The following is a 14,381-nucleotide window of genomic DNA, read 5'->3' on the forward strand; positions in this document are numbered from 1 at the left end:
CTGATGCATTTGTAGCTCATGATGAAGATGAAGAACCTAATATAGATGCAAAAAAGTTTTACGAAATGTTAAACGCGGCGAATCAACCACTTTACAGTGGTTGTAGAGAAGGTCTCTCTAAATTGTCGTTAGCTGCTAGAATGATGAATATTAAAACTGATCACAATCTACCTGAAAGTTGCATGAACGAATGGGCGGACTTGTTTAAAGAGTATTTGTCGGAAGACAATGTGTCTGCTGATTCTTATTATGAGATTCAGAAACTGGTTTATAGTCTTGGGTTGCCTTCGGAGATGATAGATGTTTGCATCGACAACTGCATGATCTATTGGGGAGATGATGAGAAGCTAGAAGAATGTCGATTCTGCAAGAAGCCACGATTCAAGCCGCAAGGACGGGGACGTAATAGGGTACCGTACCAAAGGATGTGGTACCTACCAATTACAGACAGATTGAAAAGATTGTATCAATCAGAGCAGACTGCTGGAAAGATGAGATGGCATGCCGAGCATACTCAGACGGATGGTGAGATGACTCATCCATCAGATGCAAGAACCTGGAAACATTTCAACAAAGTACATCCGGATTTCGCTAGCAATAGCCGGAATGTGTATCTCGAACTATGCACAGATGGATTTAGTCCGTTCGGAATGTCAATGACACAATATTCATTGTGGCCAGTCTTTCTTACACCATACAACCTGCCACCGGAGATGTGCATGCAACGGGAGTTGCTATTCTTGACCATATTAATACCTGGTCCGAACCATCTAAAAAGGTCCCTGGATGTTTTCCTACAACCACTGATAAAAGAGTTGAAGGATTTGTGGTCAACAGGGGTGAGGACGTATGACTGTTCAACGAAGACGAATTTTACGATGCGAGCGATGCTTTTGTGGACCATAAGTGATTTTCCTGCCTATGGGATGTTGTCTGGATGGACTACACATGGGAGATTAGCTTGTCCATATTGTAATGGAACGACAGATGCGTTTCAACTGAAGAATGGTAGGAAGACAAGTTGGTTTGATTGTCACCGTCGATTTCTTCCCATTGGCCATCCTTACCGAAGAAACAAGAATTTTTTTAGGCACAAAAGGGTTGTGAGAGACACTCCTCCATATCTAACTGGAGAACAAATTGAAGCGCAAATCGACTACTACGGAGCTAACGAAACAGTTCGTTGGGGTGGTAATTGGCATGTCCCTCGAAATATGCCTGATTCTTACGGTGTTCATCACAACTGGCACAAGAAGAGTATATTTTGGGAGTTGCCATATTGGAAGGATCTTCTTCTGCGCCACAACCTCGATGTGATGCATATAGAGAAGAATTTCTTTGAGAACATCATGAATACAATATTGAATGTCCCAGGGAAGACAAAAGACAACATAAAATCGAGCTTGGACTTGCCGGATATTTGCTCAAGAAGCGAGTTACATATTAAAAGCAATGGACAAGTTCCCGTTCCGATATTCAGATTATCTTCAGAAAAAAAGTCGGTGTTGTTCGACTGGGTGTTATCAGAAGTGAAGTTCCCTGATGGGTATGTTTCGAATCTCTCTAGATGTGTTGAAAAGGGTCAAAAGTTCTCCGGGATGAAGAGTCATGATTGTCATGTCTTTATGCAATGACTACTGCCCTTTGCTTTTACGGAGCTACTTCCAACAAACGTACATGAAGCACTTGCAGGTACGTAGTGTATTATATCACAATAATTTACAAAATAATATATGACTAACAATGTGTTTAATTTTTTTTGGAATATAAAAGGCGTTGGAGCATTTTTCAGGGATCTGAGCACACGCACTCTTAAAGAAGAAGTTGTGGAACAGCTTCAGGAGAACATTCTCATCTTATTGTGCAACTTGGAGAAGATATTTCCTCCCGGATTTTTTTACGTCATGGAGCATCTAGCTGTCCACCTCCCATATGAGGCATTGCTTCGTGGACCTGTACATTACGGATGGATGTATCAGTATGAGCGAGCCATGAAATATTTGAAGGGAAAAGCAAAGAACCTCGCCAAAGTTGAAGGTTCTATAATTGCTGGAAGTTTGACGGAAGAAGTTTCTCACTTCACATCATACTACTTTGCGTCAAAAGTACGTACCCGGAGAAGAGCTCCAAGAAGATATGATGATGGTGGTTGCTGGTGTTCCAGACATCTTTAGCCACTATGCAGTTGCGCCAACATATGCAGTTGCTGGTGTTCCAGACATCTTTAGCCAGATTGGGCGACCCGGTGGGAAGTCTAAAGAGGTTTGGTGGTCGAGTGAACAAGACGCTCATAGTGCACACACCTATATTCTACTCAATTGCGAAGATCCATTGATGCGTTATTTTGAAAGGTAACATATATTGACACTTCGGAACACATATAAGTCTAATTAATTGTATAATTGCGAGAGATTCATTCCTATAAAATGTGATTTTACAGCCTATTTGTTTCTCAAGTCGAAGAAACATTTCCTGGTATATCCACAAGTGACGTAGACAAAAGGAAAGATCAACACTTCATTAAGTGGTTGCGGAATCAGGTATTAACTCAAACTCTTTTTTCATACATGATCTGTATTTCATTAACATTCTCTTTATTTTTGCAGGTTGATTATGATGACGACGATGCAGATTATCCTAAGTGGTCACCACATCACAGATATATTTCACACGAGGCTATACTTTTCATACATATGAGTATGGTAGACAGCGGGCGACCAGTAACTATGGAATATGTGTGAAAGGGGAAACAGATTTCTACGGGATCTTGACGGAGATTATTGAAGTCGAATTTCCAGGGATACTGAAGCTGAAATGCGTCCTCTTCAAATGTGAATGGTTCGACCCCGTCGTCAACAGAGGTGTTCGGTCTAACAAATTCGGTGTAGTTGATGTCAACGGTGGACGAAGGTACAACAAATTCGAGCCTTTCATCTTAGCTTCACAAGCAGACCAAGTTAGCTTCCTTCCATACCCTCGGATGAGAGATTCAGGTATAAATTGGTTAGCAGTGATCAAAGTTACACCTCGAGGACGAATCATCAGTGGAGAAGAACCACCATTGCAAGAAAAACAGATAAAACTAGAAATTGATGACATCCTTCTCATTGATCCGCATAATCACGAGTACGAAGATCTTACCGATGATGCCACAGACGAAGCTGTTGAAGACGAGTTTAATGAAAATGATGATGTTTCTAGTGATGACGAGAATGTCGATGTATCCGATTGATGTATTTGTTTTATGAATAAGATGTGGGAGTTTGTTTTATGAATAAGATAATGTGGGGTTTGTTTTATGAATAAGGTAATGTGCGAGTTTGTTTTATGAATAAGTAAATGTGGGAATTGTGGTTTGGAATGGAAATAAAGATGAGGTTTGGAATATATGAAGTAGAAAATAAGGAATATGGGTTTGGGGTTTGGGGTTTCGGATTCTAGGGATTTAAACATAACACTCGTTAATTCCACGTAAGCACAAATCGTCGTTAAGGACTCGTAAGCCAACGAGGAAATAACGACGAAATATAAAAATAAAGAACGCGGGGCTCGTTAATTCCACGTAAGCACAAATCGTCGCAAAGACCACGTAAAAGAAATCATCGTAAATACCACGTATGAGCAATCGTCGTAAATACCTCGTAAGCCAACGAGGAAATAACGACGAAATTTAAAAATAAAGATGGGGTTTGGAATATATGAAAATAAGGAATATGGGATTTGGGGTTTGGGGTTTGGGGTTTGGGGTTTCGGGTTTGGGGTTTGGGATTTGGGGTTTGGGGTTTGGGGTTTGGGGTTTGGGGTTTGGGGTTTGGAGTTTGGGGTTTGGGGTTTCAGGTTTGGGGTTTGGGGTTTGGCGTTTGGGGTTTAGAGGTTTCGGATTTTAGGGATTTAAACATAATACTCGTTAATTCCACGTAAGCAGAAATCGTCGTAAACACCACGTAAAAGGATTTAAACAAAACACTCGTTAATTCCACGTAATCTCAAATCGTCGTAAAGACCACGTAGGATGAAATCGTCGTAAATACCACGTAAGCAGAAATCGTCGTAAATACCTCGTAGTGTAAAAACTAAAAAAAAAACAAAAGGAGAAAAATACCATATTAACATGTGGCAAGACTTCCAGCAATTATAATACGTAAGTCTCGCCCACATGAATTCTAATATCTTCTTCTTTTCCTATTTTTTTCAAATATTTATAATTTGAATAGGATTTTGTTGAGGAATATGATTTGAGATAGGGTGTGATTTGGGAGTTTGTGTGTGGTTTGAGAATGAGAGTTGTGGGTATATTTATAGGAAAGCAAGGCTCGTTAATTCCACGTAAGCAAAATCGTCGTTAATACCTCGTATATAAAAATACGGGCCTTTGTGATTCCTCGCAATTTCCTCGTATTGAAAAACACGGGCCTTTGTAACTGCTCGCTATTTCGTCGTAACCTTACGAGGAATTTGCGACGATGTGTAATCTTATATATACCCCCGAGCGCTCACTCTTTCTTTCCTCTCTACTTCCTCTCCACTTCCTCTCCACTTCCTCTCCACTTCCTCTCCATTTCGTAGCAATGGTAAGCCTCTCTAATTCCTCTCTAATTTGGTTAGTTTAGGATAGATTAGGTGGTTAGTATAGGGAATTTAGATAGGTTTACGGATTTTATGTTATTTAGTGTTCATTAGGTGCATAATGTTGGGAAATATACTGTTGATGTTAATTTTAGAATTTTAATTTTTTTCTCAGGTTCGAAAAGGAAGACTTACTGCCCATTATAGAGAGATCTTCGGTGAGCCGGGTAGTCGTTTAGACCCGGCCTCTTCTTCAGCTCCCGGTTCTTCGGGTCAGGAGACTGTCCCCGAGACTCAGTACACTCAGAGAGTCTCTGGGTATACTTCTTCTAGTGCACCATCGGCTCCTCATGTGCCTTCCCCGATGGCTCATCCGACGATGCCTCCTCTTGTGCCTCCTCCGATGGCACCTCCGATGGCCGCCGATATTCATCCCGATTTGATGGTGCCTCCGAGTGCTCCTTACTCGCAGTACACTGTAGAGGACATTCTCCGTCTCCCAGGCAGAGAAGGTTTACCAGTCATCGACCCCGACCGACCGGACGGAACTTTGTGGTATGTTGCATTAAAAAAAAATTTAATTCGTTTAAAATTCTTTTATAACATTAAAAATAATTTATATTTTAAATTTGTATTTTCCAGGTGGGGGGTTGACGGATGTCTTGCATCGGACGTAACCGACACGATCAAAGGTTACTTCTCCATGGCACATCCGAACTGGAATAAGACGCCTCACTACGCCAGAAAGACGTGGTTCAAAATTTACGCTGTAAGTTTCTATTAATTAATTATATATACTTTAATTTTTTTCATGATTTACATATATACTTTCTAAAAAACTAATTGTTAATTTATTTTTTCCAGCAGCAAAAATATAATTTGGCCTTGGGGATCACTGAGAGGGTGAGGAAGAAGTTTAATGCGAAGACGAAAGTTCGCTTGTTGGACACGGTCTCCAACTGGAAGGGTGACTGGATCGTGAAGGGGTATGAGCGTGGCAAACCCGCTGAGCTCACCACGGATGTGTGGGATGGCCTCATCCGTTATTGGCGCCTTCCTGATTCCATTAGAATCGCACATACTTGCTTTAACTCCCGTAAAACGGTCGATGAGCACGGAAACGGGCCGATGCTTCACACTACGGGCCAAAAACCCCACGCCGGTGTCCGTTTGGAAATGGTAATTAAATATTTTATTAAATAAATTTTTTAATATATATATTTTTATTCTAACTTTCTTAAATGTTTTTTAGGACAAAGAGACGGGACATCTCCCATCTCTTATGGAACTTTACGAGAGGACCCACAAGAACAAGGCGGGCGTATTTGTAGATGGCAAGTCCGAGCAAATCTACAACGACGTGGTTGCTCGGGTTGAAGACCTCCAGACCCAGCTGACCCAGCAGTCTACCGACGGATTACCCGTCACCTTATCCACACTTGAAGTGGATAAGATTTACGAGGAGGTAAATTTTCAAAAAAATTAATTTTTTATTATTCATTTAATATAACTTTAAATTTTTACTAACAATATTTATTTTTTGTTTTTAAGGTTGTCCCTAAAAAAAGGGACGGACGTTGGGGATTGGTTCCGTCAACGATGTTCCGAGAGCGACATCGTCTTATGGTCAGCGACGGGATGATGAAGTCACTGAGCTGCGTAACGAGTTGGCCGCGACAAAATCTAGTATGGGTGGAGTCGAGGGCTTCTTGGATGTTATAGCGGCCACAAATCCGGAATGGGAGTCCATGTTGAGGAACATGCGACAACAACATCCCATTCGAGGCGAGTCATCCGACGTACATAACGAGGCGGATGTTACGAGGAGGAGTGATGAATTCTACCAGGCGATGAACGACCCTTAGTTTTTTTTTCGGTTGTTGTATTATAAATTCAAAACTTATTTATATATAAAATATTTTCGTATTGATTTATTTTTATTTTAAATTATTATTTTATTAATAAATTAAATAATTTTAATTATTTTTTTATTTATATTTTTAAATTATGTAAAATAATAAAAACGAAGTAAATTCGTAGCTAATGTACGACCTATTTACTTGGAAAACTTACGAGGAAATGACGAGAAATAATAAACGAGTATTTTACGAGAAAACATTTACGAGAAAATAACGAGGAAAGATAAACGAGTATTTTACGAGGAAATACTTTCGTGGTCGTTACGTGTATTTAGCTAGGAAACACTTTCAAGGTATTTACGTGTAGTTTACGAGGAACTCGTTTAGAGGTATTTACGAGGAAATATAGCGACCTCCTTACGTGGAATATTGACGTGGTCTTTACGACGAAATTATCTACTTCGTCTTTACGACGAAATATATTCCTCGCTAAGTTACGACGAATTAGCGAGGAAATATGTGTTACGACGGATAAGTAACGAGCAAACGTGGTTCCTCGCTAATTCGTCGTAAAGCCTCTTTTACGACGAACTCACGAGGAAAACCGCCCTCGTTAAGATTATGTTTTCTTGTAGTGGATGTTCGACGAAATGCTCTATAAAAATATGCATGTCCATAAAACGGTGTCCACACAATCCTATATGATATATAGAAATATGTATATCCACAAAATAGTGTCCACAAAACCTCGTCCACAAGAACTCGTTCACATGGACATCAAAATTTATTATAAATTTACAAAAAAAATATATACATTTTGATATAGAAAAAGTTATAACTTATTTTATACATTAATATAGATTTCATACATTATAATTTGTAATAATGACCAAAAAAAATATGTTGGTAAATACAAAACCATTTTTTAACAAAAAATATTTAATTTTAATATATATTTCAATCTTTAGATTTTTTTGTTTTAGATATCATCTAGTGGCTTAGAATTAAACTTAATCATCTAAAAAAACTAACTAAAGTAAATATTGGTCCCCACAATATAGACAACATTTTAAAATATAAAAAAATGCAACCATCCTCTAGTTTCCCTTAATCAAGCGTGAGGGGTACTGCTGTAAAACCACATAGGATGGAAGAGGACAATGTATCCCTCTAGTGGGAAGTGTCTTATCATGTCAAAAAAGAGAACAATGTGTCTTGAGAAGGTAACGCACTCAAGATTTATTGACAGGCGTTAAAGTATATCCATGAAATTTTTAAATGATTTGTGGGTTTCATTCTAAGTTATGATATATAAATCTTGTGAAGAAGAAATGTATTTTACTAATTTTTAGATATGTTTGTTAACAATTGTTTTGGCTAAAAATGTTAATTGCGCTTTTAACATTAAATCTTCTAGCATTTGAACTATACCTTGATCTGTCTAAAATACTTTTTACTACGTTTTTAATCATTTATAACGGAAAAATTTCGAGATGCAATTTATCAACTCCACAAAAGACTACAGTAACTACAATCTATATGTGGATAGGTGGATTACCCCTCATGAACGATAACATTGTACTATGATGAAAACTTTTATATAAGTTTTATCTTCTTTAATTTGCATTGCGTTTTATTAACCCAAAACCTTTTGGTATAGAAGTATTAAGTAACCATTGGTGAACTATAGAACTAAAGTTTAATTTTTTGTATAGAACTAAAGTATCAAGTAACCATTAGTCAACTATAGAACTAAAGTAACCATTAGCAACCTTAGAGCATGGTTATCAGTAGGATTTCTTAAAAAACTTTTTTTTGTTTTTTTTCTTTTAGTATGAAAATAAATAAATTTAAAAGAGAACCAATTGCGGACTGCCACGTGTCGGTGGGGCCCGCGAACAGTACAAAAAACCCTCCACAAGCGATCCTTATTTCACCATTTATGTGACCGATTATTCTCCTATTTGTGGGGTCTACACCTTTAAAACACACTAAGGACCCCTTTTAAAAGCCCCCATTAATGGTGGTCTTATCGGTTGATCTTGAATTTGGGTATCTCCGACCAAAAAGTATTATTAGTTTATTCTGTTTTTATTTAAAGTTTAATTTTTGTTTTATTTGTTAAAGTTAATCCAATAGATGAAAGACATGTGGGATATGAGCTTCTTGTAGAGTGATTTACATAATAAGTCACTTTATGAGTTTTAATAACACTCTAAGACACTTTCAACTCCTCAGATACTTTCTTTTAACTTTATCTTCATTTACTAACTAAAACAGAACTAAATGGTAACCAGTAGGACCCACTAATTATAGATTAAATGCCCACTTGACACGTTTCTCTCAATCATAAATGCACATTTTTTCTTTTAATTTTTGTTTCTCACTTCTTCATTTATAGAATCTTCCAAAATAGATACACATTTAATCCTTGAATCTTCAGCTATGCTCAAGCTTAATCCGTGAATAAGGAGCGACGTGATGGAGCGACGTGATGGAGCAGTCAGGAGAGCTCCGTTCTCGGCAACCTAAAACTGCGGCTCCACCCTTATAGATCTCTACAACAATCCGTGTCAAATTCAAATTGTCTCCTCCTCACCGAGGTCGCCATAGTCGGGAACAGAGTTGTGGCCGCCGAAATCATCGTCGTTTTGGTCGTAGATGAAAGAGATAGCTTCACAGGAGCAACAATGGTGTACTTTTGATTATTTGCACATCTATCCTTCAACTTTTGTTTATTTTTTTATTTGTCTTAAATTTGTTCACGAATTTGCCTTTAAACTTTTAATTGCAATCCATACCAAAAGAATACTTTGATTTGACAACATTGGTCCCTGCCATTTTGTTTTATTTTGTTTCTGCCATAGATGTCTCTAATTTTCATATAAATCATTTTATTTGGTCTCATATTCCAAATGTGCATATATATATATACGTTTACATGCATCATAAAAATGATTAATAATGATTAATATGAGCAAAATGAAATGATAAATATCTGTAAAATGATAACATATCAACGCTGTATAAATCATTTCTTGTGTACATTGTTTCTAATGATATTTGTATATAGTCATATGTACATGATACTATGTACACAAATTTTCTTTACCCGTATGTACAAAAATTACATGTACATTAGTTAATTTGGCAAGGATTCACATGTACGCATTGTAAAAAAAAAAATCATCAAAACCATATATTGTATTTTTGGTTCAAAACCATAAATTTTATTTTGTAACTTAACCAGAAACTTAATTTTTGCTTCAAAAAATAAAAATATTTATTTTAGCTAAAACTGAAAATACTTAATTTGTTCCCAAAATAAGGATTCGCTAAAGTATTTACACATATTAAAAATACAGTAAATATTTAGAAAATATAACTTTATTGAACAAAGAAAAAATCTATTCAATGATAGACATGATATCTTCGTACCATTTGACAGAATTCAACAATACTATTTAACACGTACAATTATTCTTGAATATCTTTATTTACATGTCATGGTGTACACAAACATTTCGGTGTCCACATGTAGACATGTCAATTGGGCAAGCTATTAATGGGTGGTCCGTGTTCAAATCTATATAGACCCAAATGGACAGACCCATATTGGACCACAATTAAATTTTGTCCAAACGGACGAACCCAAATACATCAATGGTCAAATTTGGGCTTAACCACTTGAACAATGGACGGTCCAATATATTTAAATGTCTAGGGTTTTGCGATTTGGGGGAAACACGATCCTTCTTCGATTCTGGTTCTCCTTCTTCGATTCTTCTCCTCCTTCTTCGATTCTTCGTTGATCCTTCTTCGATTCCTCTCTTCCTTCTTCGATTCTTCTGATTTTTTCATCTTTGAAGGTTTGATTTCGTCATGATTTTTTTCACTTCTTCGACTTTTTATTTGTGATTTCATTGATTTGTGTTGTGGGTTTTCATTATTAGCTACTTATTCAATGGATTTGTGTTTTGTGTTAGATACTCAATTGGATCGGTGAAAGCAAAAAGGGATTGTTGATGTTGAGTCTCGGTCCTCTCGGACGTTGGTGATTCATGCTAAATCTTCTCTTTCTCCTTTGATTATAAAACAGATCGGTGAAAGCTCGTGAATGTTATTTGTTGCTGTTTAGATGATCTTCTCGTGAATGTACTCTTTGATGATCTTTTGGTTTGAAGCTGTTACTGTTGTTCCTGTTGCACCTCCACTTCCCTATTGCATCTGATTGACACAATCAAGGTGAGTCCTCTTGTTGCTTTTTGCAGTTGAATATATTTGAGTCTATGACAACTGACAAGCTGTGAGTCTTCTTATTTGTTATACATTTTAAATTTGCAATATTTGAATGTAAATGTTTCCTTCTTGTAAGTGTGTAAGAGCTTCTCGCAGATCTTACTCTCTCTTCTTTTATGTTTTTTGTCAGTGTTCTTGTGGTGTCTTGTGTACTGCTTTGCTGTATAATTCTGTACATTCGTGTATTAATTTTGTGACAAGCATCTTGTATTGTTATGAGAAATGCTCTGTATTTTATTTTTTCATAGCTTTGATGCCTTCGTTTTTTCATAGCTTTGCTGCCTTCGATTGGTATATATCTGTTTTGGGTTGTGGTGATTTACCTTTATCTTATTTGTCATGAGCTTTGTTTCCTTTAACAATTGAGTAATGCATCCTTAAGTCATTCACTTCTTACGGATACTTTGAACATGTACGATGATAACTGATGTTTTCTCTTTTGTTCTCTTTTGTGTAGATGGAAGCAAATACTTTGAACCTGTACGATGATGACTATTTGAGTGTTGAAGACATGATGGCTGAGAATGAAGATCATCAGGAGATTCAGGATGCACAAGGTGATTATGTAACCAGTCCTGCTAAGACCAGAGGTAACAAACGTAGACACTCGACATGTTGGAAGAATTTTAGTATTGTAGGAGATAGGTTGCCGGATGGAACTCATAATGTTAAGTGCAATCATTGCAATCAACCCTACAACTTAGATCTAAGTAGGAATGGAACTAATACTATGCTGCGACATTCGAAACGGTGTTCGAAGACTCCTGGATGTACACCTGGAAGTAATAAGAAGCTGGATATGATTTCCTTCCGTGAAATGATGACGATTGCAATAGTTGAGCATAATCTGTCGTGCCAGTTTGTTGAGTATAGAAGGGTGAGAGATGCTCTTGCTTATGCGAATTCAAGCATTGAATTCTGGTGTAGGAACGCGGTTGTAACTGATGTGCTTAGGATTTTTTAGAAGGAGAAAGCCAATCTTAGGAAGGTGTTGAGTGAAGTTCCTGGTAGGATCAGCTTCACTACTGATCTTTGGAGAGCAATCACGGTAGAGGGTTACTTGTGTCTGACAGCTCACTATCTTGATGCAAACGGGAAGCTACACGCGAAGATAGTGGAGTTTTGTGCGTTTCCTCCACCTCACACTGGTGCAAGCATTGCTATGAAGTTAATGGAGATACTGAAAGAATGGGGCTTAGAAAAGAAGGCGTTTACAGTAACGGTGGACAACGCTACCGCCAATGATAACATGCAAGTGTTTCTAAAGAGACAGCTTCGCAAAAATCTGGCGTGTAATGGTGAATTTATGCATATAAGATGTGTGGCACACATCTTGAACAGTGGCGGATCTAGAAAATATTTTGAATGGAGGCAAAAAATAATTAATTAATTAATATATTTTTAATAAAATATATATATGTGTATATTTTTTATATTTGATAATGTTATATAAATTTTATATATTTCAAAATAAGAAAAGAAACTAATAAAATGATACACAAAAATATATTAAAGGAAGAGAAATGATGTATCAAGCTACTAAAACTATTTGGTAAAAAATTACTAAATACAAAACTGATTTTGAATTGAAAAGAACCAAAGAACCAATGAATTAAAAAAAACTATAAGAATGCAACGTAAGAAAAGTAATAATAATATGATAGCTGGCCCAAAGAATCAAAAAAATAAATTAAAAACAGTAAAATCGATGAACAAAAAAAACTAAAAGAAAGCAAGGTAAGGAAAAAGAGAATATAATAAGTAACCAAAAAGGGAAATTAGAAAAAACTAATAAAATCGGGTAAAACGTTTTGATGGGAATTTGATCGGTGGTTTAGTGGGTGCATAATGAGGGATGGGACCAATTTTGCCGCTGAAGTTTCACTACTGTTTGTGCAAATAAAAATATTTGTAATTTTTTTCTGGTGGCAACTGCCCCCACCTTGTTCAACGTAGGTCCGCCCCTGATCTTGAACCTTATTGTTCAAGATGGATTATCAGTGATTGGTGAAGCTTTAGAGAAGATTAGGGACAGTGTGAAGTTTGTAAAAAGTTCAGAGACTATGGAAAAGATGTTTGAAACTTGTGTGGAAACTGTTGGGATTCAGAATCAGAATAAGGCTGGTCTTATTTTGGATGTGTCAACGAGGTGGAACTCGACCTTCAACATGTTGTCTAGAGCTATTGAGTTTAAGGATGCATTGCGCAATCTCTCTGAAGTTGAGCCAAGCTACAAGTGTAATCCTTCAGATTTGGAATGGTCAAGAGGAGCACTCATCAAAGAGTTTTTGTTTCCATTTGCTAAGATGACAAAACTGGTTTCAGGCTCCAAATACCCTACAGCGAACCTCTACTTCATGCAGGTGTGGAAAATAGAGAGTTGGCTGAGACATCATGCGACTTCAGAAGATGATACAATATGTGAGATAGTGAAGATCATGAGGGTAAAATTCGATAAATACTGGGATGACTACAGTGATATATTAGCAATTGTTGCGGTCTTGGATCCGAGGTTGAAGTTCAAGTGCTTAGAATATTGCTATACCACTTTAAACCCATCTACAAGCAAAGCTAAAATGGATCACATCCGTAAGAAGATGGAAAAGCTGTTTGGAGTGTATAAGAAGAATACTAAGGCCACTACTACAACCGCTTCAGCAACAACAATGGAGAACAGTCTACCAGTCGGATATGGTGTAAGTTGTCAATCAATAGTCACTTGTTTTGCTCATTGGTTTGCTATTAATCACTTTTTTAATGTTTATATTGCAGGGGTTTTATGCATTCATTACTCAAAATGCAGGAGAAGGGAAATCAGCTTTAGATGTCTACTTGGCTGAACCGCCCATGGATTACTCTGCCTTTTCGAAGCTAGATGACTTAAAATACTGGAAAAACAATAAATCCCGGTTTAAGTAGTTGTCTCGTATGGCGTTTGATGTGCTTTGTATCCCTATTACAACTGTATCTTCAGAGTCTTCTTTTAGTGCTGGAAGTCGGGTCCTTACCAGGTACAGAAGCCGACTACTACCATCCAATGTACAAGCTCTCGTCTGTACAAGAAACTGGATTCGTGGGTTTGAACCGATGAGTAAGTTGTCTTTGCTTGCTTCTGTTATGAGATCTTTGCTTGTTTATGTTATGTGAAATGCCTAGTGTCATGTCCCCGATTCTGGATAGGATCGTCCGGACGGACTGCGGTGCGTGGAAATGCACCAGTATGGTCATATGGCCCAAAGACAAGCGTGTCATAGCCTGGAAGTAAGGTTAAGGGCATCAGGAAGCTAAGGCATAGCTAATCCAAGAAGGAGACAAGCTCAAAGGAGCTGGACAAGCGAGCTGGTAGCTGGACAAGATCCAGGTGAAGCTCGATGAAGTGAGTGATCAGAATGGATCATGGGAAAACTAAGTCTAGGTCTGGAAATTGACCAATGGACTTAGAAGGATTGAAGAACATAAAGGAAACAAGCTGGACACAATGTATAACAGCTGGGCGATGCAGTAAGCAAGCTCGACCAGCTAGGTGAAGTGTAGTGCAGCTCAGTGTAGCTCACTGAAGAGTGTGTCAGCTCCCTGAGCTAGATGGACTAGCTCACTCAGCTGGGACAGCTGGGGATCAGCTCAACTCAGCTGGACTGAGTGTTCAAGTCATGGGCA

The 14,381-nt window shown here is 37.6% G+C and overlaps 1 protein-coding gene across 1 annotated transcript; it reads left to right on the forward strand.

The window, feature by feature from the left end:
- The first annotated feature begins 11,181 nt into the window (after nt 1-11,181).
- Nucleotides 11,182-13,643, forward strand: LOC106398948 (zinc finger BED domain-containing protein DAYSLEEPER-like). The gene is made up of 4 exons (XM_048757558.1): nt 11,182-11,601; nt 11,689-12,016; nt 12,726-13,420; nt 13,497-13,643. The coding sequence occupies exons 1-4, from the start codon at nt 11,182-11,184 to the stop codon at nt 13,641-13,643; spliced, it is 1,590 nt and encodes a 529-aa protein (XP_048613515.1).
- Nucleotides 13,644-14,381: the final 738 nt, after the last annotated feature.

Source organism: Brassica napus, chromosome C5 (assembly GCF_020379485.1).
Source record: "Brassica napus cultivar Da-Ae chromosome C5, Da-Ae, whole genome shotgun sequence".
Taxonomy (NCBI): Eukaryota; Viridiplantae; Streptophyta; class Magnoliopsida; order Brassicales; family Brassicaceae; genus Brassica; species Brassica napus.

Excerpts from the sequence above, each read along its gene's own strand:
- LOC106398948 (XM_048757558.1), top strand. The coding sequence starts at position 11,182 with ATGGAAGCAAATACTTTGAACCTGTACGATGATGACTATTTGAGTGTT. Across the intron at positions 11,602-11,688 it reads AGTTTGTTGAGTATAGAAGG|AAGGAGAAAGCCAATCTTAG; the intron begins GTGAGAGATGCT and ends AGGATTTTTTAG. Across the intron at positions 13,421-13,496 it reads GTCTACCAGTCGGATATGGT|GGGTTTTATGCATTCATTAC; the intron begins GTAAGTTGTCAA and ends TTTATATTGCAG.